The 22,656-nt window shown below is 43.0% G+C and overlaps 2 protein-coding genes across 2 annotated transcripts; both read left to right on the top strand.

The window, feature by feature from the left end:
- Window positions 1-6,576: 6,576 nt before the first annotated feature.
- gsr (glutathione reductase) lies at window positions 6,577-13,372 on the top strand. The gene is made up of 14 exons (XM_084459354.1): window positions 6,577-6,726; window positions 7,171-7,330; window positions 8,570-8,596; window positions 8,939-9,027; window positions 9,547-9,616; window positions 9,832-9,982; window positions 10,480-10,534; window positions 10,642-10,741; window positions 10,848-10,934; window positions 11,055-11,222; window positions 11,333-11,444; window positions 11,620-11,751; window positions 11,914-12,047; window positions 12,250-13,372. Exons 1-14 carry the CDS (start codon window positions 6,683-6,685, stop codon window positions 12,397-12,399), a joined length of 1,479 nt encoding a protein of 492 aa, XP_084315480.1. The 5' UTR covers window positions 6,577-6,682; the 3' UTR covers window positions 12,400-13,372.
- An 811-nt stretch (window positions 13,373-14,183) lies between these two features.
- slc30a9 (solute carrier family 30 member 9) lies at window positions 14,184-22,582 on the top strand. The gene is made up of 20 exons (XM_084459378.1): window positions 14,184-14,255; window positions 14,785-14,925; window positions 15,353-15,553; window positions 15,704-15,724; window positions 15,828-15,875; window positions 15,986-16,085; window positions 16,455-16,547; window positions 16,687-16,769; window positions 17,057-17,115; window positions 17,899-17,966; window positions 18,495-18,597; window positions 18,878-18,933; window positions 19,068-19,203; window positions 19,327-19,366; window positions 19,504-19,575; window positions 19,695-19,802; window positions 19,970-20,135; window positions 20,344-20,473; window positions 20,587-20,700; window positions 20,940-22,582. Exons 2-20 carry the CDS (start codon window positions 14,826-14,828, stop codon window positions 20,982-20,984), a joined length of 1,743 nt encoding a protein of 580 aa, XP_084315504.1. The 5' UTR covers window positions 14,184-14,255; window positions 14,785-14,825; the 3' UTR covers window positions 20,985-22,582.
- Window positions 22,583-22,656: the final 74 nt, after the last annotated feature.

Consider the following 22,656-nt stretch of genomic DNA (forward strand, 5'->3'; position numbering starts at 1 on the left):
TTAAACCGCTCTTCACATTTCTACTAAAGAACTGTTCTGCTTCACTCAGTACGGTTAGACAACCGTGCCATGGAAACGGTTCTGGGCCCAACCAGTCCCATGTGGAAACACCGTCGGAACGGTTACCCTGCATGCTCAGAACGGTTCGGCACGACAGTGGAAAGACGGCTTATGACATGACAAGAGTAAGGAGAGGGAGAAATGGTTCTAGTTTACAGATTGTCTCAATGCTGTCAGATTCCCTATAGGGAGGCTAAGCTTAAAACTATGCCCTCTATTTGGTTAAGGTTATGATCATTAGATAAGTAATACTAGAGAACAAAACTACAGTTCCTCATACCTAAAATGTTCTCATACCTAAAAAATGTCATGAGACATCCCTAAATCCAAAGGAATCCAAATATTCATTCATTCATTCATAGGCTACAGTTCACGTTTTCCTCAGTCCAGCATCTAGTTCACCAAACTAGCCTTAACTTTTCAGACTGTTTTCTGATGTTTCCAAACGTGAGGTGCGAAAACTTTACGCTTAAAAATGTTTCAAATAGTTTGCACTACTAATATACAAGTACACTAGACTAGGGGTGTAAGAAAATATCAATACTTAAATATTGCGATATTTCGTGATGCAATATTGTATCGATTCCCTGAAGCGCTGTATCGATTTTTATATTTCAACATGGTGACGTGTAGAAGATTTTTAACTGATCTAGTCAAAAAGGGTTTGCCAAGATTCGCTCAAAGGTTAAGTCTGGTTTATTGAGAAAACATACGAGCGCAAGGACTTCAGGACAACGCACGTGAGTGGTTCATCCAACAGAAGTGCCCCAGTCTGGTCTTGCGCGGCCTTATATTCAAGCAATACACAGGTATGGCGCTTCCAGGATGTGATTGGCTAACCCACTGTACACGTCATATTAAATAGCAGACATCATCAACAGTGGTCAAGGGATACAGAGAAAACGCGGTACACTTTGAATATAGACAATGGAATAATGGCCTAGGCCAAACGGGAAGTCTGAGGTGTGAGGCCTTCCTGTCAAGGTGAGGACACCACGGCAGAGGTGTTTGTCCTTACAAAGAAGAGAGGAAGACAGAGGTTTTAGAGGTGTTTGGAATAGCAAAGGCAGGGGACTGGATCAATAGGTTTTAAGAACAAAGGCTGAGATCTGAAAGGTTTTGAGGCCAGTTGTAAAATTCCATGACACATGTTTTGGTGTTGTATAAGCCTCCGGCTGCTAGATGGTAGCAGGCATTTAGCCATTAGACCCGTGCTGTTTCTTTTATATATATATATATATATATATACAATTTCAATGTTTCCGCTGGTAAGATTTTGCCGTGTGGCACAGGTGAAAGAGGAGAGGATAGAGGTTGTTGAGAGGAGAGCAGGAGAAGAGAGAGAAGGAAGGGGACAGGAGAGAGTGAAGATGAGAGATTGGAAAGTCTGATGATTTAGATGGAATGAGTATGCAGTTAAGCATAAATGAGCATAAAACATTATTTTTTATTAAATAATAGAATAGAACTTTAGTGTCCACCGAGGTGGAAAATTGTCTATTATTCTTACCCCATAACTCAAAATTAAAGAAAGCATATTTCATGTAGGTTTAACATGCTGTTTCAGTATACTTTTCAGTATATGTTTCACGATTTTGTTATTTTCATTCTTTAAAAGTCACCAGAATACGGGAAACTAAACTTACTGAAACTTTTTTTTTTCTGGGAGAAGACCCCCATCCCCCGCTTTGGTATAGAAATCCTCCCTATCTTGAGCTTGGCACCACCACACCAAGAGAGCAATTCCACAGGATACTGATATATGATATAACTGATATATCAGTTACATATGTACAGTGGTGGACACAATTATTAGAACACCTGATGGATCTGAATATATTGACCTTTTGTGCCTCCAAAACATGATTTCATTCCATAATGTTCATGAAACATGCAGATGGATGCTCTGAGCACAACAAATATCAGATGAAGTGAGTCCTAATGTTTTTATCCACTTTTAACTTCAATATTTGGTATGTCCACCATTTGCAGCAATTACAGCAGCACATCTCTTATCCCATGCCTTCTTATGCTCAATAAGAGAACAGAGGTCAGCACATTCAGTGTGCAGACCCGTCTTCTCTTATCAGTTGTATATTTTTTGGTCAAGCACCTGTTACTTTTCATTCTTGGATGTGCGTGCATTTCTCCGCTGCTATATGTTCAATGTTCGCTATGATGGACTCAGACGAAATGTAAACAAATTACCTATGTAGACCAAACAAATATGGAACTTTATACTGTACAACAGGTAGTTCCGACCTTGCAATCTGATTTACAGATTATGAAAATGCAGACTGTAACCTTTCAAATGATGTGACATGCACTGACATCTGCAAATATTTGAAGATGTGTATTTTGAATGTTGATACACCTAAAATGAACTAGCAGAAAAAAAATTGACCTACCCTCCTCAAAGTTCCAAAGACTGAAGCGCCGAGGACAGCTAGCTCCGTTGTCCAGGGATGAGGGGTTCGGAGCATAACACTCTGGCCTGGGGATGAAGGCCTAGTCTGGGGAGAAAAAACAGCAGTGTTATGGCAGACAACATGGTTAGTAAACCAGCTGGCTTGTCAAGCTTTTGTACCATTGCTACTTTACCTATCTAACTGACTATAGTTTAACTCATTGATTGGATCATGTGACTTGCTCAAATGTATTTTTAAGATGGCATCTCACTATGTCCCCTCATGGCTTGGTGCTCGAAACGTTACTCTTGAGACTTTCAGGTGCAATAAATCATATAAACTGAAGCCCAGCAGTGTGCAAGCTGTTTCTTTCTCTTTAAAGCTATACTGTAGCTGTCATAACCTACCTAATTCACATACAAAAATGTTCCAAGTTAAAATGCACAATTTCAATGACTGAATATTTGTACATGTTCGGCATGGCTTGAACTCAAGCATTCCCTTGGCACTTGTTTTCATTGCTCCCACGGAGGACTATGTGCAAGTCATGTCAAACACCTTAAAATATTCAGATTGCGATACATTTCACAGGAGAGCATGCTGAGACTGGAAAGATTAGAACCTGCGCTTCCCGTCTTGGAAAAGCACATTTATCATAGTTTTCCAGCATATTCACATATGCTCTATTGACTTCAATTGTAGCCCAGTGAGAGCCTGCATAAAAACTGCAGCTAGCTCAATACTGAAAGGATCAGTAAAATGTTCTCTATGTTGCAGGCTCATAGTAGACAAACAACAAGGAATAAATGTCCAAAATAGCACACTACCCCTTTAAAACATTTCATATATTCATAATCATTAAGAAAATATGTTATACAAAGTGACTTTAAAAGTCCATTAAAATGTAAAAACATATGTACATGAATCCTCATATAAAAGTAATGCTCAAACACCAAATAGATCTAAACTAGAAAAGTCCACTCCACATTCAGCATCACTCTGACAACACGCATCATGGGTGGGGGAGGGACGACAGGTTCACTGTCAGTACGATAATTATCCTATTTGTATAATAATTTTGTCCTCTGTACGATGTACGATCAATAATGCCATTCATACCAATATTGTCATTCCTTTCCCGAGTCCCCACAAGATCAGCATAAGGATATGGAAGTATTAATATACTGAACTTCCGCCCCGCGGAGGACTGTATCGTCTACAACGTAAAAGGCGCGGAAGTTTACAGTGGTAGTGCGGTCGGCAAAAAATATTTCTGGTTCAAATGTAACTGTTCTTTGCACATTCTGTATACTTTGCAAATAGGACAGCATACACTGTCATAAACAGCATACTGAGACCTAAATAACATTAAACCATAAGCTTCCCGTGTCTGAAAAAGCTACATTTTCCTGTCCCCATCCACCTCCATTAAAAAGCCATTTGAGTCGAACCAAAATGTCTATCTAGCTCAAACCTTGAGCGATCTGTGAATTTGTGGTCTCTATGTTTCCAGTTATACCTACAATACATACATCTATGCATATAACGAACATTATTTGACCCCCTCCCCTACCCGTAGCTAACATTATCTAACGTTACCGTTATGTAGCTACATAACTAGCTAACGTTAGGTAGTAATATATATATAATATATATATTTGAAATGCATGAAATGTGAGCCGTTTTCAGTCCTGTTGTCGCATGAGCGAGCAGGCGACAGAAAAGGGCTAGAAGTGTGACAATAGCTCGCCAGCCACCGTAGCTAGTTCGAGCTACCTAGGCCAGCTATCTAGTTTACAAACCTTTTTGGACGCGAGTTAGGACTACCGTTATCTATTTAACACTCCAGGATCGCGGTCGACTCGTTGATGATGATATATTGTGCCATAATTTACAATCTGAGCTGCAGATATACAAAGTCCTTTGTGTATCCCGTTTGTTCTCCAGTGTGCACTCTTGGTAGTGCAGGCCCGAGGAATGCACGTATGTAAATTTCGTTACGTAAAGTACGTGACCGAGCTACGTGACCCCAGTGGTTAAGCTCGGTATTGCAGGCGTTGGGGGCAAAAAGCATTTCCCCTCCTCCAGCCCATAATGAACCAGGCCAGGTCCAGCCTGGCTTATGTGCGTGGCTGGCTTGTTTCTGTTCAGGACTTGTATGACGGAAGCTAGTCATGCCACTGAATTAGCTGTGAATTGAAATGACATGAAATAATGTCTGATAAATTAAGATAGGTCTTGTCGCCTGGACACATCAGTTCCAATGCTTCCAATGCTAAACCAGCACAATAAGAGCGGGATAGACGTTGGAGAACATCTTGATTCCGTACTTTGATGTATTTCCGCCTGAAATGGGCTGCAAGGGCGGGACATACGTTAAGAGGAATTTCATTGGATCGTTATCGAGCGGGCGGGATATTCAACATTTGAGGCTGCAGAGTAGTTTTCATTGACAGGGTGGATGTTGTGAGATTATTGGCCTAAAATCTAAGGTACCTGGTGTCGTAATTGCACGTGACCTACCGTTTTCCAGGAAGTAAGAAATTATATACTTTGATATAAGATTACAACAAAAGTAAACATAAAAATAAAAACTTTGTCGTTTTTTTGGCATACATCGTTGAATAAGTGAACACTATGACCAATTATGTGAACCAAAATGGGACACAATGCTTTTTTCATTTCTGTGCAACTTTAATGGTAGCAGTCAGTGACTAAAGCAGTTACACTGATGATAACATAAAGCCATCCCTACCCGGTCTTGAACCCCGGTCTCCCGGGTGGGAGTCCAATGCTCTCACCAGTACTCTACTTGTGCAGTGGAGACCTGTGAGTTGGTTTTGGTGTCCTTCTTCCAGTCCCTAGTTTGGGTTGGGGTTAGAATAAGAGTTGGGGTTGGGACAGGATCTGACCTATAAGACAAGGGATAATGTGGAGGTTTGGGGTATAGTCCCATAAAATCATCCCCATCGCGCCTTGAACCCTGATCTCCCTTGTATGTTTGTTGCATGGTTGTTTTCTCTCTGGCGATCCGTTTCCCCTCTCCCACTCACAGGTTGGTACGGTCTGCTTGCTAGCCTGCCTCCTGCCTACCGCTAAACCTGCAGTGTCCAGCGCATTGGCGGGCACTTCTTTTGTTCTGCGTGTTAGTTTGTTTGCTGTCTAGTGTCCCATTTTTTATTGGCATTGCCCCTTTGCCCTGTGGGTATAACAGGGGGGGACAGTGGCAGGTAAGACACTCATGAGCATACCGTTCCAACTTTTAAAATGAAAAGGTCTTAAAATGTAAAAGTAAAATGTATCCTGATTAAGATCTCGAAAATTGTCAAAAATTGTCGGACGTTTTTCAAGTCATGAGCTGAATCCCAATTTGTGTGCGCAAACCACACTTGCGGCCCCTCACACTTGCGGCCTGAGGCCTGAGCACTTAACTGACGTCAGCTGGAAGGGCCAGCGGGTGCAGAGCCGTGAATTAAATGGGACAGCACTTCATGCCAACGATTCCCAAGTCAGTTTAGCTCAATGCCTCTCCCACTTCGTTTTCATTGGCTGCCGCGTCCCTCCTACGCAGAGGCTGCTCTGACGCGCTCCTCAGCTCTCCGCTCGGCTCTGCAAATTGACCGATTGACGTCTGTTTTAATTTAATAATAATTTAAAAATTATGTTGGGTGGGATATGTTTGCAGCATGTGGATTTAAATATAAATGTTGTGTTATCGGCAAATGTCATCATTTATGTGTGATGCACTCAAGCACTGTGTCACATGACACGCGGTGGACTATGGGTATTTTCTGCTCCTAAATCCGCGAAATTGCGGACTTTCGGTAAGTGCGGTTAAAGTGCGCAAAATGGTGGCAGTGGTGCACTTGTGGACCTACCAATTCCGTTTTGGGACTACCCTGAGCCCTTGTGGACCATGTAAGGCCACGAGTGCTCTGCTCGATTTGGGATTCAGCTATGGAGCATTGCCAACGTGTTGTCTTTCCGTTGCCAAAGGCACCACCCTCTGTAAATAAGAATCAATAGCTATTGGGCTTTTATTTTGAAAGTGTATTTGGGAAGCGTGCAGGAAGTGCTACAAGGAGGCATGCTTGAAGGTTATATTTTGCCCAACTCATGAGAATGATCTATACGTGCAGAAGCGAATTATTAACATGTTAAAAGATGATCTAAAGATCACGTAAATTCTGCAAACCCTCGTGCTGTGGGTGAGAATGTGCAGGCTGTTGCTGTCAGCCGCACTTAAAGCGACTTCCAGGTGAGTGGACCGACGGTCCGACCCGTTGCTTTTGTGGTGGTGGTGTCGATGATGATGATGATGATGGTGGTGGTGGTGGTGGTGGTGGTGTCGATGATGATGATGATGATGATGGTGATGGTGGTAGTGGTGGTGTCGATGATGATGATGATGGTCTACAATAGTTCATTCGTCAAGTCAAGATGGCGCAATGGAATCGTATGTTTGTGTTATCTTCCATTAACCTTTATGCTCGTTTTTGGAATCGATTTAGAGCATATGGGTGTGCATCAACCGTGACTATTGTAAAAATTGTTTCTGGGATTTACACACCATTGTTGTAATTCACAATGACTAAGCATAGCTTTCACTTGAATGACTCCCATTGGCCCACAGCGTCCGGTTCCTGGTTATAGCAGTTTACCCGGATGCAAGCTCTTGTGTTTGACACTCACCTTCTTTCAGACATAAAGTCTTCCATCGGAGCATGGCTTCTGACTCAGCAACCCGGTTCGATTTCCTGGTGATCGGCGGCGGGTCCGGAGGGCTGGCCGGCGCACGGAGGGCAGCGGAGCTGGGCGCTACCGCGGCCGTGATCGAGAGTCACAAACTCGGAGGTACCTGCGTGAGTAAACGTTATCATGGGTTACCTGTACTTATGGTGCGTTCGTTTGTGGTCGGAGGTGGCAAGTCGCAAGTGGCAAAATACCTACCTCCGACCTGTGTGCATTCGAGCTATATACCATTATATCACAGTTACCTGGTTATATCTATATACCATTATATCACAGTTACCAAGTTATATCTATATACCATTATATCACAGTTACCTAGTTATATCTAGTGCATTCGAGCAACTGGGGGCTGAGAAACATATCCGAATTTGCGACGAGGAAGTGCGAGTTCATGCGGTGTTTTATTTAATCATTCCTAGTAGCAAGTCGCAATTTGCCACCTCCCAGTTATAAACGAACGCACCCTTATCATGGGTAACCGCGTTATCATGTGTAACCGTATTCTGAAATGACACTGCATCATTTACTGTCTTTCTTTGCTTCACTTGTCACGTTAAGTTCATAACGGGTTCATGGGGAAAACTCGAGACCCCTCTTTTTGTGGTACAGTATGTTTTTTTTGTGCGGTGGGATCGGACAGTGTCATTGCTGTTGTTGATATTTGCATAATATCAACCATCATCATACATTTACGTGGAAGACTCACAGCATAGGATAGATATAGGATAGATAGATAGCGAAGCTGCTGGTGACAGGCAATGACATCACACCGTTATTGTTTGCCTCTCTCAAGGAGGCCACTTGAGGAAGTGGGCATAGTGGCGGGCAAAAGGGCAAAACAGTACTTCACTGAATCTACCGACAGTGCTATATGGAATTTATGTAAAAAGTTAGCTGTGTCCAAAGGGGGTAACACCAGCAACGTCATGAAACATTTACAAGTTTCACATTTGGTAAATGTGAAGCAGTTCAGTGTGTTTGAGTGCTTTAGCGAAGCGGCTAATGCTAAGCTTGTTCCTTCTGAAGTCCACCACCAGCTCCTTGGTCTTGCTGATGTTGAGGTGTCAGTGTTCGTGCAGTAGTTTCCATATTGAGCAAGACCACACAGCATAAACCGGTTTTCTTAGCTTCCTCTTGAGAGCGCTTTCTCAATTCTCAGTTCCATCCTTTCTCTTTGAGCAACAGATGATGCAAAATGACATAAAACACTGTCACTTTACAAAACTGAAAAGTAAATATTTTGTTAATTATCCTTGAATGAATTACACACATTTTTGTTTGTTTCTTTCCAAGTGTAATGTCACAGTCTTTATCATGTTTTGTTCTGATCATGTGGTTCTCTTCCTCAGGTAAATGTTGGCTGTGTCCCTAAGAAGGTATTGTTTTGTTGTTACCCACTGAAAGTGGATGTGTGTGAGTAGGCGCTGTCGCTAATTGAGAGACAAGCTTTGACAAAATGTACGGAAAAGGAACATCTTGTCAACAGTTAACATCCTTCTCAAGACAAATGTCCCTGTCTCCATATTCTGTGACATTGTCAGTCTACTTTCTCCATCTCTTTACTATGTTTGTTCAAAGTAGCCTTTAGTGAATCGTTTTGATAGTAGCAGTGATAAGAGTAGGTCGGTAGACAGTGATAAGGCTTGTTGGTTGACTCAAAATTGCCAGGGTAATGTGAATTGTGAAGCCCAAAGTAATCCTATCGCCTTTTGTCTCAGGTTATGTGGAATGCGGCAGTCCATGCAGAGTATCTCCACGATCACTCCGATTATGGGTTTGAAGGCGGAAACATTAATTTCAGATGGGAGTAAGTAATCAGTCTAGAAAGGATTATGTATAACACGGCTTATAATGCTAAATTAAGAACGTATAACACGGCTTATAATGCTAAATTCTGAACGTGTCCTTTAATTCAACCTATCTGCATTGTTTTTGCAGACTTAATTTCTTTGTAAACCAGTTGTCCTCTAGCTCCCTCTTCTCAGCATACCAGTCTGTCTACTCTGTTTACTACTTTTGTGTCTCTGATAGGCAATATGATCCACATTCCACACACCCACATCAAGGTGATGGTATGATCAGGTTAAGGAGTGGTCGAAACCGGCGGATACCATGCAGCTCAGGATGTGTGTTATGAATCATACTGTATTACATAAGCATATGAGGAAGTATTGTGTTTCTATGAAAGGCAAATATGTCATGTCACTTGTTCTTTGTTAATGGAATGGGTTGTAGGAAGTTGTTGGGCTGACAGATTTTATGTATTCCCCCCAAGCTATATTATTTCTAAGTGCTGTCCTCTTATTCCTTTCTCTTGTGGGTGCAGAACTATTAAAGCTAAAAGGGATGCATACATTAGTCGGCTGAATCACATCTATCGCAGCAATCTTGACAAGGTAAGTTCAAACCTGTTCATGAGGAGCCCATTCTGGTTTTCCTGATTTGAGATGCCCAATTGTCACACAGTTTATTTTACTTTTTCTGCCCACAAATCAAGTGTGCATAAACATCAGGTTACTATATAATGTAATATCGTTCTTCAATGCCTGTGTACTTTTGCTTCTTGTTTCTGTCATTGGTAGAATAATAGACTGCTGTTTTCCCCCATCAGGCAAAAATTGAGACAATTCAGGGTCATGCCAGGTTCACTGATGATCACCCTGAACCTACTGTGGAGGTGAATGGGAAGAAATACACTGCGCCTCACATCCTCATATCCACTGGAGGGTACCCCTCTGTCCTGAGTGATGTTGACGTTCCAGGTAAAGGACATGGGAGAGTCCTGCTGAACTGTATGAATCTCTACTTTGCATATTTGCGACGGCGCAGAGTGAAAGGTGTTTTCTGTGGCGTGTTTGTAAGCTCCGCCCTAACGACAGCGCAGACTGAGGGGTAACGTTTTTGATGGCATGTTTGTTACCTCCGTGTAGAGACACAGGGTTTGGACTGGGGAGTGCCCAGAGAGCATGAACCGTGCTGCCTAAACACGGCCGCCCATTCAACTCCATTCATTTTTTAGACTTGGGCTCAGGAGCGAAAAATGGTGAAAAATGTCCCCTATTCATTGTCAATGGGGGAATTGAAACGGCCATATCTTGAGATGGGAAGGTCACAGAAACATGGGGTTTGGATTGGCATAAAGCTCGCGACATGGTGCATTCATGGGTGGAGGTCTCGGCTCTCTGAGCACCATTTCTTGTTCCATATGCAGTTAGCCATTTGTTCCCTACCACCTTTGACACAATGTTGTTGATTTCAGGGGCAAGTCTTGGCATCACCAGTGATGGCTTTTTTGAGCTTGAAAGCCTTCCTAAGTAAGTTTATTTTAAATGTTGTCTGTCTTTATATGGTATTTATATGTCATAGACTCAGAGCTTGCATACATACTATGTTCTAAAGTTTCCTTCTTGGTCTCCAACAGGCGCACTGTCATTGTGGGGGCAGGATATATTGCGGTGGAATTGGCCGGCATCCTTTCCACGCTGGGCTCCAAAACATCACTGATATGTCGACAGACAGAGGTGATAAGCATTTCCAAGATAGGATGTCACATATTAACTTTGCTTATTACAATTTAATTATTTTCTTTGGTTCGGCGCCTTGACGTATGGCTGCTTTTCCCACTAGGTGCTGAGGAACTTTGACAGCTTGATAAGCTCCAATTGCACAAAAGAATTGCAAAACTCTGGCATAGAGTTGTGGAAGAATAGTCAGGTGAGACATTTTTTCAGAATTATGTTTGGTGATTTTGTAGCCACTGTATCACTTCAATAATGTATAACATGTTATAATGGTTTACATCTATATTCATTGTTATTATCCAACTACTCACAGGTGAAGTCAGTGAGTAAAACAGACAAGGGTCTGGAGGTTACACTCGCCACCAAAAACCAAGAGAAGAAGAACAATGAGGAGAAGATAAGCACCATCCAGGAAGTGGACTGTCTGCTATGGGCCATCGGTCGAGAGGCCAACACTGCCCAGCTCAACCTCAGCCAGATGGTAAGGATCAACTTGCTCAATGCTTATGAAGCCCGCTGGAAGTTTGGAGAGGAATGCACTATGAATGTATTTGGAATGTTTATGGAGATGTTATAACTTGTCTGTGACAGGGTGTGGATATAGATGAGAGGGGCAACATTGTGGTGGATGAGTTCCAGAACACCACACGCAAGGGCATTTATGCAGTGGGGGATGTGTGTGGCAAAGCCCTCCTCACACCTGGTAAGCAGTCCACCACAGAATCTTCACTGATTCATCTTTTAGAAAATCACATCTTGTATTGTACATCTTAAATAACATCTTGTATTGTACATCTTGTATTGTAAGTTACATATCTCGGTAGTATTGACTATTTGGGGAGTGACATGGTGACATTTATTTTGTTGTATGTGGGCAGTTGCCATTGCTGCAGGCAGAAAGCTAGCTCACAGACTGTTTGAGGGCAAGCCGGAATCCAAGGTGGACTACTCCAACATTCCTACGGTCGTGTTCAGCCACCCACCCATTGGCACGGTGGGCCTCACAGAAGGTGAGTGTGCCCTTACGAAAGTTGGCTTCAGGCGGGTAGTGACTTCAACAAAGATTGAGTTGGGAAGAGTTTGTGTGGAGTCATTTTGCCACAGTAAATTGCATTTCCACTGTAAATGATCAGGCAAGGTGGTGTTCTTACTCTCGTTCTTGTGTGTTACAGAGGAGGCCATTAAAAGCTGGGGAAAGGAGAAAGTTCAGACGTACAACACGTCGTTCACCCCCATGTATCACGCAATGACCACCAGAAAGACTCAGTGCATCATGAAGCTGGTGTGTGTGGGCAAGGAGGAGAAGGTGAGGGGCCTTTGAGATCTCAGAGAGGCGGGACAGAGTATGGAGGTGTTTGATCTTACACAGCACTGGCACACGTGATACTAATCCACTAATCACCCCAGTCCTCGATTAGACGAATCTGGTGTTCGTACTTGGCTGGACCAAAAGCCTTGACATCACTGCTTTCATAATATTTGACATACTGTACGTCTCACTCCTCCAGGTGGTCGGCCTTCACATGCAGGGCATAGGTTGTGACGAGATGCTGCAAGGCTTTGCGGTGGCCATTAAGATGGGCGCTACCAAAGAAGATTTTGACAAGACTATTGCCATTCACCCCACTTCCTCTGAGGAGCTGGTTACTCTGCGTTAACCTCAATGAACCTGAACCCTTTCTTCATCTAGCACCCGCAAAGATCACCAGACCAGCTGCGTTCACACGGCAAGCCTTAGTGCTCAATTTTTGTTTGGCTGTTCACTTAAAAAAAACAAAAATAATAATAATATGTGACCGATATGAGATTCTAGTGTGAACTGGTCACAGTCCTGAACTGACCTGCGTGCGCTTAAGAACAATAACATAATGTCACACACTCGTACGGAAGTAAACATGGAGACCACTGAAGTCAGCGGTTACGGTTTCAATCATAAGTTGATGTGCAGTGGAAGCCAGCAAATTTGTGAGCAGATGAGGAGAAAATAGACAATTTTTAACTGTGGCTTTTTGTGGAGCAAAATAATACTTATGAGGTCTCACAACACACTGTCCCTCCACTGACTGCCTCCGTCACAGCTGTCTTCCATGTTTGTATTCACCGAGTGACTCCCGCCAGCGCATGTTGGTCTAGACTGATGTAAAAGTCGCATGATTTCCGATATGACTGTTCAGGCTGAGATCAGACCTGTATCTGATTTAGCACCACATTATGTAAGTGGCCCAAACCAGAATTGAAAAGATCAGATTCAATGTGATTTGTACTGTTCACAATGTTATTGGGGGGGAGATGATCTGAGCCACATATTGGCAGAAAAAAAAAAGATTTGAGTGTGAACACAGCTCACCATCTTCCCTTGCAAAAGCTTGACTATTCTCTACATACATTTTCTCTCATTTAAGTGGCCTTTATTGTGCTCTGTGTTTGACAAATTTTAAATATTTAGATGGACCAATTGAGCAACTACTTTATTCACTTTACTGTGGGTGTTTAACCAGTGCTTATCAATTCATTGAATATGCAAGATTATTCATATTAATGTGAAATGGTGATGGATAACTATGATTACCACTGCTGGATCCCAATTCCACTATTGTTTTGTTACATTTAATAAACCTGCAGTTTTCTTAAGTATTGTATTATTTTCTCACTCATTGCTTCTTATGTGTACTAACTCATGGCTGTGTGTACTAACTCACAATTTTATTATTTTCTCACTCATTGCTTCTTATGTGTAATAACTCTTCAATCAATCAATCAATCAATCAAAGCTTTATTTGTATAGCGCATTTCATACCCAGAGGCAACACAATGCGCTTTACAGAGGTGGGCATACGACCCACTCTCTACATATAACTCTTGACTGTATGTGTGTACTGTATGTGTGTACTAACTCATGATTGTATTATTTTACCACTCATTGATTCATATGATTCATATGTGTACTAACTCATGACCATAAAGCCAATGGATTTGTTTGTGTGTATTTCACATGAATCAGAGGGGTGTTGTATTGGTTTGCTCAGCCGAAAGAGAATCGTATCGGTATGCAGTTAATTTGACACTATATTGAAATTAAGAGTATGCTCTCGTGGTAGGAGTTGTGACAGAAAATTCTTGCCTTTGCTGTGGCTTGCACTGTAGCAAGTGATCAATCAATTTCCACCTGGGGTGCAATAAAGCAATATATGCAATGTACAATAGTGAGGCTTCAAGACTGCATGGGCTAGAATTAACCTGCACACATCGCATAGGACATATATATATTCTTACCTTTATTACCAAATAAAGTCAATATGTTTTAAAGTAATCATTATTAGGCTACTGGGTAAAGTCTGAATATGTTTTAATTGGATGGTGCGTGTCATTGATTTACATGACGTTTCTTCCCGCGATACGATGACATTCTCGCGAGAGCAGCTTCACTTGTCTGTGTTTCTGTCTGATGTCTAACCAGCAGGAGAGAACTCACTTAATGGACTGAGATATGCCGAGAACACATCGTCTTAGAAAGGTAGCTAACGTTATGGCTAAGAAACATAGTTGTGGACCTACTATGCATTATTTACGTATGTAAATAGGAAGTCTCTCTAACTTGGCTATGTTAACGTCATGTAATATGCCCTAGCTACGGGTAGCTGCTAGCTAACTCGTTTCCAAATCTGATGATGGCCTCACTTGCAGGATCCAGTGATCTAACGTTACCCGGTCATTTAAAACAGCAAGTCCATTGTTTTCTAGTTCATTGTAATGTCCTGTTAGTTAGCTAACGTTTGCTGTCTAACTTGTTAGCTAACCTGCCAGTTCCTAGTCTGACCACTGACTCATGCTAGCCTAGCTAAGTTAGCTAGCTGCAACTTTGTCTCTAGCTAAGCTCTCGTATGTTAACATTCTTCTCTAGCTAATGTAATGTTTCTCATCATTTGAATAGTCTTGGTGTGAGTGACTGTCTTTTTAGTTTTGCCAAATATTGGACGGGATTGCCCAGAGACCAGTGACTAGCTGGCCACATTACTAACAACTACCTTGACATCATCACACAGCCAGTTCCAGCATTGCTCTCCTAAGCCCCGCCAGTGCCAGGATGTTCCCCGGCTTGGCCCAGAGACCATGGCAGGTCTTCTGCAGGGTCTACCTGCAGCACAGGTCACAACGACCCACCTGGATGAACCGACCGTGCTATGGTGAGTTGAACATGATTTCATTTCACTTCCCAGCAAACACGCAACGTCAGGGAGACGTTCAGATCATGTCTTAATAACGTCCGTCGGTCCAGAACCCCATTTGTTCGTCTGCTGGACCCCTCAATATTCACACGTCTGGCTTGGACCCCTCTAAGACGTCTGTGGACGTGCAGAACAGGTTCAAAATCTGAACGTCTAAAAGAAACTTTCATTCTGGCTCCTAATTGGATGTCCTTGGACGTCCGAAAAAGACAAAAAAGACGTCTAAAAGACATCTTCTAGACGTGTCTTTGCTCAGTGGGTTGTCACAGAATCAAAAGGTGGTGCTGTGATACCTATGTGTACCCATGTCGTGACATGCATGGAGCTATTTGTTGATAAGATATAGTGTGGTCGTACTCGTAATACTGACCCATTTCCATTGTAGGCTGGCAGAATGGAGGTACACAGGGTCTGTGGATCAGTGGCCCAGACTATCGGGTAGCGCCTCTCACATTAGGCCAGGTCCAATACTACTCTACCTCTGGTAGTAGTAAGGATGGTCCACCTACACAACCGAGTCCAGACAGCCCTCCTACTGCAGAGGATGTGCTGGCAGGGGCTGCACAACTCACCTCAGAAAAATCAGGTAAGCAAGAGCATACACCTTATGTCCCTTATGACTCAAGTCCTGAACTTGGGGAACAAAACGTTCTTGAAGTCTTGTTACTGTCTGGGAGACATTGTTACAGTGTGTCTTGGTTGTAATGTTTTTGTGTTTGTGTCCTTACTTATCAAGCAACAGCAGCAAGAAGTTCTGGTAAGTTGGTACTGGCATGATTTCGATTTTGATTGATTGTTTAGTTGTCCTGTTTGGCCACTTAGCTGTCAAATTGATAGCTACTCTGTTGCTTTTATCACAGGGACATTACCTCAGGGCCTGACTAAAACAGAGACTATTCAAGTGAAAGGTAATTCTGAACCACAACACTGAATTATTTTTGGAATGATGTTAATGTGTAAGACTATTAGCTTTTCAATGTTGCTTCAGCTCATTCTTTTTCCTGCTGTATGTTCTCAGTACGGGCTGTTCTGAAGAAGAGAGACTATGGATCGAAGTATACTAAGAACAACTTTATCACTGCAGTCAGAGCCATGAATGAGTTCTGTCTCAAGCCAAGGTAAACCTTCTTCATGTAGTGTAGACCTGATTGTAACTTAGTAGCTTATAACTACTGGTCATCTACCCCTCAAGGCTACAGGATTGTCATGCTTGAGCTGTGTTGCAAATTTTTGTATTTTTATGCTTTCCTGTGTATTTATCCTAAACTGTTCAGTGATCTGTTGGGTTAGCACTCTGCACACAACCTCTGCATGGTTCTCACTGAGCTAACGCGTAAACACACTGCTGTGATTATAACATTAAGGCTTGTTAACATGGTTGCAACTCCACCATTGATGCCGCAGTGAGTTATCTTGGGCTGCTCTGTGTACTTGCTCGTCTTTCTCTTTCTTGGCTGACTCTTCCCCTCTCTCTGGTGTGACCTCAGTGACCTGGAGCAGCTAAGGAAGATCCGCAGACGCAGCCCACACGACGACACGGAAGCTTTCACTGTTTTCCTGCGGTCAGACGTTGAGGCCAAGTTAGTACATTCTTCACACTGTTTTACTTTCAGTAAAATATGGTGTGAAGCAGTGTTTCCTGTGGAATTGATCTCTTGGGGTGATGGCAGACAACTATTGTCCTTCTATTTATACGTTTTAAATGTCTGTGATTTGCAGAGCCTTAGATGTGTGGGGAAGTCCAGAGGCCCTTGCCAGAGAGAGAAAACTCAGGAAAGAAGAGGAAAGAGAGTACGAAGAAAGTAGGTATCCCCAAGCCTGCAAGTAATTGTACAAATCAAATGAAATCAAAGGAGGCTTGTCTATGGGCTTATGATTTGTGTACATGCTTTTCTTTGTTATGCAAGTTATCCCAACCATTATGTGAAAAAGGTGTGTTGATAGATTTCTTGATTAATGTGTTGGTATAACCTAGCTGAACATGAGGTTTTTCAGTAATCTGATTGGTCACAGGAGGGACGAGCAATAAGCAGACGCACCCTCTTCTTGTCAGACCAGACTGAGCACTTTTCACTCCCCTTTCTTTCAGATATTTTCCGGAATCAGCAACTGCTGAAAGAATACAAGGACTTCTGGGGAAACACAAAGGTACAGTAAGCACAACTATTGGACCCAAGCAGCGTGGTGGTTATTCTTTTTGGAGATTGTCGTCGAATAGACATTTTCCCTTGGTTCACATCTTGACCCATCCATTCTGGACATGATCATCCTCCAGCATAAGATGGTGGCTCTAATCAGCACTCCACATCATGTTCAAAATAAAGTTGTATTCAGTTATAAGCAAATGGATAATTTTAAGACGGACTTTGCCAAGATTCAGTTTGCCTGACCTTTAACCTAGTACCCTCCACACGACCTTTGCCCCCATTTGAGGTTACTGAGCCCACACAGCTTTGAGTCTCTGCGTCTAACAATGACATTCAACCACTGTCATTCATACGTTGTCTCTATACTGTATAAAGTCAACTTTCTTTCAATAACCCTTTACAGTGCCTTAGCCCTCTAGCATGTTAAGGGGGACCTCTTTTTGTCCTAGAAAATCCTCTAGTCTATATTCTAGTCTACATTGTTCAGGATATGTTCATTCGCATGTTCGTAAATCTCTGCCATATGACAAGTGACAATGAAAGTTTTGCAAAGTGGAAGTAAGCCATGTGCATTTGCAAACTTTATTTTTGTGTGTTTTTTCTTTAACGAGGCTGTTGCTCCATTTAGGGCATATTGCCGATCCTCTAACCCTTTCTGAATCTCCCTGTGAAGCTGGAAATCCACCAGACAGTCAGGCAGGGCGCTCCTGCTCCTGACCCAAAGTCTGACCTGACTAAGAGTGTGTGTGCTTGATCCTTCCTTCTTCTGTCATGTCTAATTCAGCCTCGATCAGGCAAGAGGGCCATATTTTCTCAAGGGCCCGGGAAGGTGGTAATGGTGGCAATATGCATGTAAGTCTTTACATCCAAGCATTGGGCTATAAAACCCACTTTGTTACACTGTTATTGTCGGCTGACCTGAAGGAGTGGCTGTTGTATGGAAAACAGTGTCAGCCGTATAGAATTACAATTCATGTACCTAAACATGTACCTTCCTTACACACATTCATAATAGTTCCCATAGTTTGAGCTGGGTTATGTCCTCACAGGAGACCAAGTGTTGGGCTATTGGATTAGAGCTATTGAGTTAGCAGGCATGTGCAGTCACATGAGGAACAGCCAAGGCCCTCCACTAAATGTCTGCACGTGCACGTTGTCCCCCACTGTCTTGCTGGAAGTACTATGGATTTAAATGTATTCACAGTACACATATTGTGGGTGTGTACTTTCACGCCATTACATCCTCAGTCATTCAGAAGAACTAATATGGACAGTCTGCATTGCATTGAAAAATTGTAATCCATGTTCTAAGTAAGAGACGTTAGTATTCGCTCAATTTGAGTTGCGTCACATTGACCATGTTCTACCCCTGTTCCTCAGCAATGGACTGAATTTCTTCTTCAAGCTTCTGGCTTGGGTGTACACTGGGTCAGCCAGCATGTTCTCCGAGGCCATCCACTCCCTAGCGGACACCTGCAACCAGGTGATGTGTACACACCCTTATATTCAAACCTTCATGCTGCCCAAACGATCTGCTCTTGTTTAGTTGTTGATCAATCGAGTTGGACTACATGGTGGTCAGTGAAGTAGTGTGTCTTGGGTTGAAAGTTAAAGCTGCAGGGTTTTTTTGAGGTAGAATTTTCATTTTCAAACGCTCCATCATTAACGGTGGTAAAATTAAGAATACACATTTTATGCATCTGGGACACGAGACCATTTAAAAACTGATTCAAACTCTGCCCCCTGTCCCCTGTCCCCTGCAGGCTCTTCTTGCACTTGGAATCAGCCAGTCTGTCCGGAATCCTGACGCTGTGCACCCGTAAGCACCATAAAGTCTATCTTTCAACTGAAATTCAAGTCATCTAAACAAACCTACCCAGTGACCCCTCAGTTGAACCAAAGTAAAGAAAAGAAAAACGAAAGTCCATCCTTATACAACTCTCCTCTTTTTAGATACGGCTTCTCCAACATGCGCTACATCGCGTCCCTTATCAGCGGGGTCGGCATTTTCATGATGGGAGCCGGCCTCTCTTGGTACCACGGCATCATGGGACTGCTGCACCCGCAGCCAATCGAGTCCCTGCTCTGGGTGGGTGGCTAGGCCGCTAGTTTGGATTCCTCCTAGAGTTGGTTTCGGTCAGCCTGAGTGAATGTAACGGTGGTTAGTGAATGATGTCTCCTAATTCTATTGAATGCTGTCTTCTTCTCTCAGGCGTATTGTATTTTAGCTGGGTCGTTGGTGTCTGAAGGAGGTAAGTTAAAAACCAAAGTTTGTAAGTGTCGTTAATATAGAATTGCTGTGATGCCCTAAATAAGTTGATTGAATGTAATAATGTATACTGCTCTTCTGGGATTCAAGATGTTTGTTTCGTTTCTCTTTACTCCTCAGCAACACTACTAGTGGCCATAAACGAAATCAAAAAGAGTGCAAAACAGCACGGAGTGACCTTCTATGACTATGGTACGTCTCATGCAGTCATTAAGTTACTCTGAGCACTGGATTCGTATTGGATTTGAATACGTTTTAGCAGTATGTGTTTGGTTGTGAAACGTAAAGAGCTGTTGTGTTTGGATGCGCAGTGTTGCAGAGTCGAGACCCCAGCACAAACGTGGTCCTGCTTGAGGACGCTGCAGCTGTGCTGGGAGTGATCATGGCTTCAAGCTGCATGGGACTCACCTCCCTCACAGGTACACACACACACATACACATCAAACACAGGCACCATTTATTCCCACACGTTCCTAAACATTTATCATACCAACACTGCCCTTGAGCGGAGCAACATTGCACAACGTGGGTCAGGCTCAACAGCGTGCGGCTGGTTGTTTTATGGCGTCTCGTCGTCTCTCGCCAGGCAACCCCTTCTACGACAGCCTGGGCTCCCTGGGCGTGGGCACCTTGCTGGGCGCCGTTTCGGCCTTCCTCATCTACACCAACACAGAGGCTCTGATTGGCCGCTCCATCCAGGCCGAGCACGTGCAGAAGCTCACCGAGTTCCTGGAGAACGACCCTGCCGTCAGGTCAGTTTTTCCCCTCGTTGGTCAGTTTGCCCGGGACGGTATACAAGCCTCTTAGATGTTTGTTTGCTAAATTGAAAACAGGGAGTGAGGATCTTAATAGACCGGCATCGAGCCTTTTGACGTGATACTATTCACGTGTTGTTTCCGAACCGGCGATCTTGTTGTGAATGAGGTATTTTAACTTCCCCAACGTTGTTGAACTGACCAGGGCAATCCACGATGTGAAAGCCACAGACATTGGGCTGAGTAAAGTGCGCTTCAAGGCAGAGGTGGACTTCGACGGGCGAGTGGTGACGCGCTCCTACCTGGAGAAGCAGGATATTGAACAGCTCCTCAACGTAAGGCCTTTCACGTTGTGGTAACACGGTAGATAGTTCGCTACCAACGTAAACTTTTGGATGCATTCGTCCCTCTTGTCTGAAACGGGATTGCGTGCGGGTGTGGTCCATAGGACATCCAGCAGGTGAAGACCTCTGAGGAGCTGGAGAACTTCATGCTGAAACACGGGGAGAACATCATCGACACCCTGGGGGCGGAGGTGGACCGCCTGGAGAAAGAGCTCAAGGTACGGCATTAGCCTCGTCGCGAGACGGGTGTCCCCTCCGACCGCTTTTTAGGTGGCAGTTAAGATTCACAAGGTTTTCCCTCTCGTTTGGTTCCCAAGCACTCGTCTTTTACTGATTGTAAGTTATTGACCATCAAACTCTCTCCTGTGGTCATTAAACTGGATAACTGTAGTTGTCTGATTTCATGTTTTATCTTGGATATGATTTGATTAGAGTCTATGCTTTTGTCCCTCCGCAGCAACGAAACCCAGAGGTTCGACATGTAGACCTGGAGATCCTATAACGCTACGACATCTACTCCCCACCGCAGGCAGCAAGAAGGAATTAGAGGGGGTGGCTGAGGGCTGATGACCAAGCTGACCTCTGCACTCATCCTCCCATTCCCTTCCCCTCCTCCCCACCCTAAACATCCATCCTCTCCTACCGACTCTCCAGAACAAGTCTTACTGTAGAATAGGCTGAAATCCCATTTGAGCCAGTCATGCTCACTGGGACTTTATTTTCTGTTTTGTGTTGATTGAACCACGACATTTGCTACAGTGTTACAGAGAAGTGCATCTGTTAAAGAGACATACAGTACATGGGGTGTCTGTGTAATCAAGTAAGAACAGTCTCCCTATGCTCCAAAGGACCTGGTCTCGGTGTAAAGTTTGAATTGTTGAACTGTTGACTTGAACACAAGTCAATTGAAATCTTGTCTTTGGACAACTCAGTCAGAAAGGACCAGCATCTGTTAGCATTATTTATATAATAATGCTATCAATATAATAATGCTATCACACTGTATAGAACCACGGCCCCTCTGACAGTATAGTATCTTTTTTTATAGTGTATTTTTCCCTTTATATTGTAAATGAAAATCTCAAAAACGATGGTGTTGCTACCAGTTCATGCAGTGAAATGAATGGGATTGTAAATGAGTGATAACTAGATTGTATTGTAATGAAAGAAAACCAGGGTATATGTAGGCTATAGATAACAATGATGAATGAAGGATTCAAAGCTGTTTTTTGAATTTTTACAGACCTTGAGTGAGCTATCTGATCTTGAATACAGCAACAATTCATGAAAATCTATCAATGCTTAAAAAAAAAAAGCTGAAAGCACAGCATTTACTTGATAGTTCTATCAAACCCTGAATTTAGATATTCCAACAACTTTGATTTAATGTGCTCCCAGGAAACACGCTCTTCCCCCTAACGTCCATCTCTTATGCATTGATGCGATTGTAGGCTCTGGCGACCAACTGTCAAAGGCGTTCCCTCTTCTCTTGCTAGCACTGACCCCTAAATGCTGCGGTGACATCCTCCAAAGACGAAGACGCTCACCTGTTTGCTGACTCAGCAGCTTGTCAATAGATGTCAGTAGTGTTCTGGTCCACAACAAAGTACTCTCGGACATCCACACAGAGCGAACCCCTCTTATCACTGTAAATAATAGTGGGGTGTTGGGTGCCATTTTGTTCGTGAGCCTAATGTGTAATGCATAATACATGCACATTCATGTTTTATGGTGGACATTTCTCTAAAGAAGACAACTATCAGACAAGGAAAACTGGCCCGATAGCACAACCTCTTTACAGTTGTACTGTTTGCCTGTTTTGAGTTCCTCACACCCATCATTCAATGGCGTGTGGAATAGCATTTGCCCCATAATTAACCCACTTGATATTTCCACACTCAGACCTGCATTGTTCTGTGCTTTTTCTGGTCATGCTCCTCTAATGTCTGTGTTGAGTAACAGACGGTCTGGTCAATGAAGGTGCAGGGGAAATGTGAGCTTGAGTTCAGTTGTGTTGGGGGATGAGATGGGTATATCTTTTTTAAAGGTGTTTCTTGACTATGTAACATTTCCTTTTGGTTAGAACAATGTAACTATTGCGGAAGGACTTCAAATAAATTTAAATTAATTTATTAAATCACCTTTTGTATACATTTTCTTCTTTGACATTAGAA

This window comes from Borostomias antarcticus (assembly GCF_949987555.1).
Source record: "Borostomias antarcticus genome assembly, chromosome: 28".
Classification (NCBI taxonomy): domain Eukaryota; kingdom Metazoa; phylum Chordata; class Actinopteri; order Stomiiformes; family Stomiidae; genus Borostomias; species Borostomias antarcticus.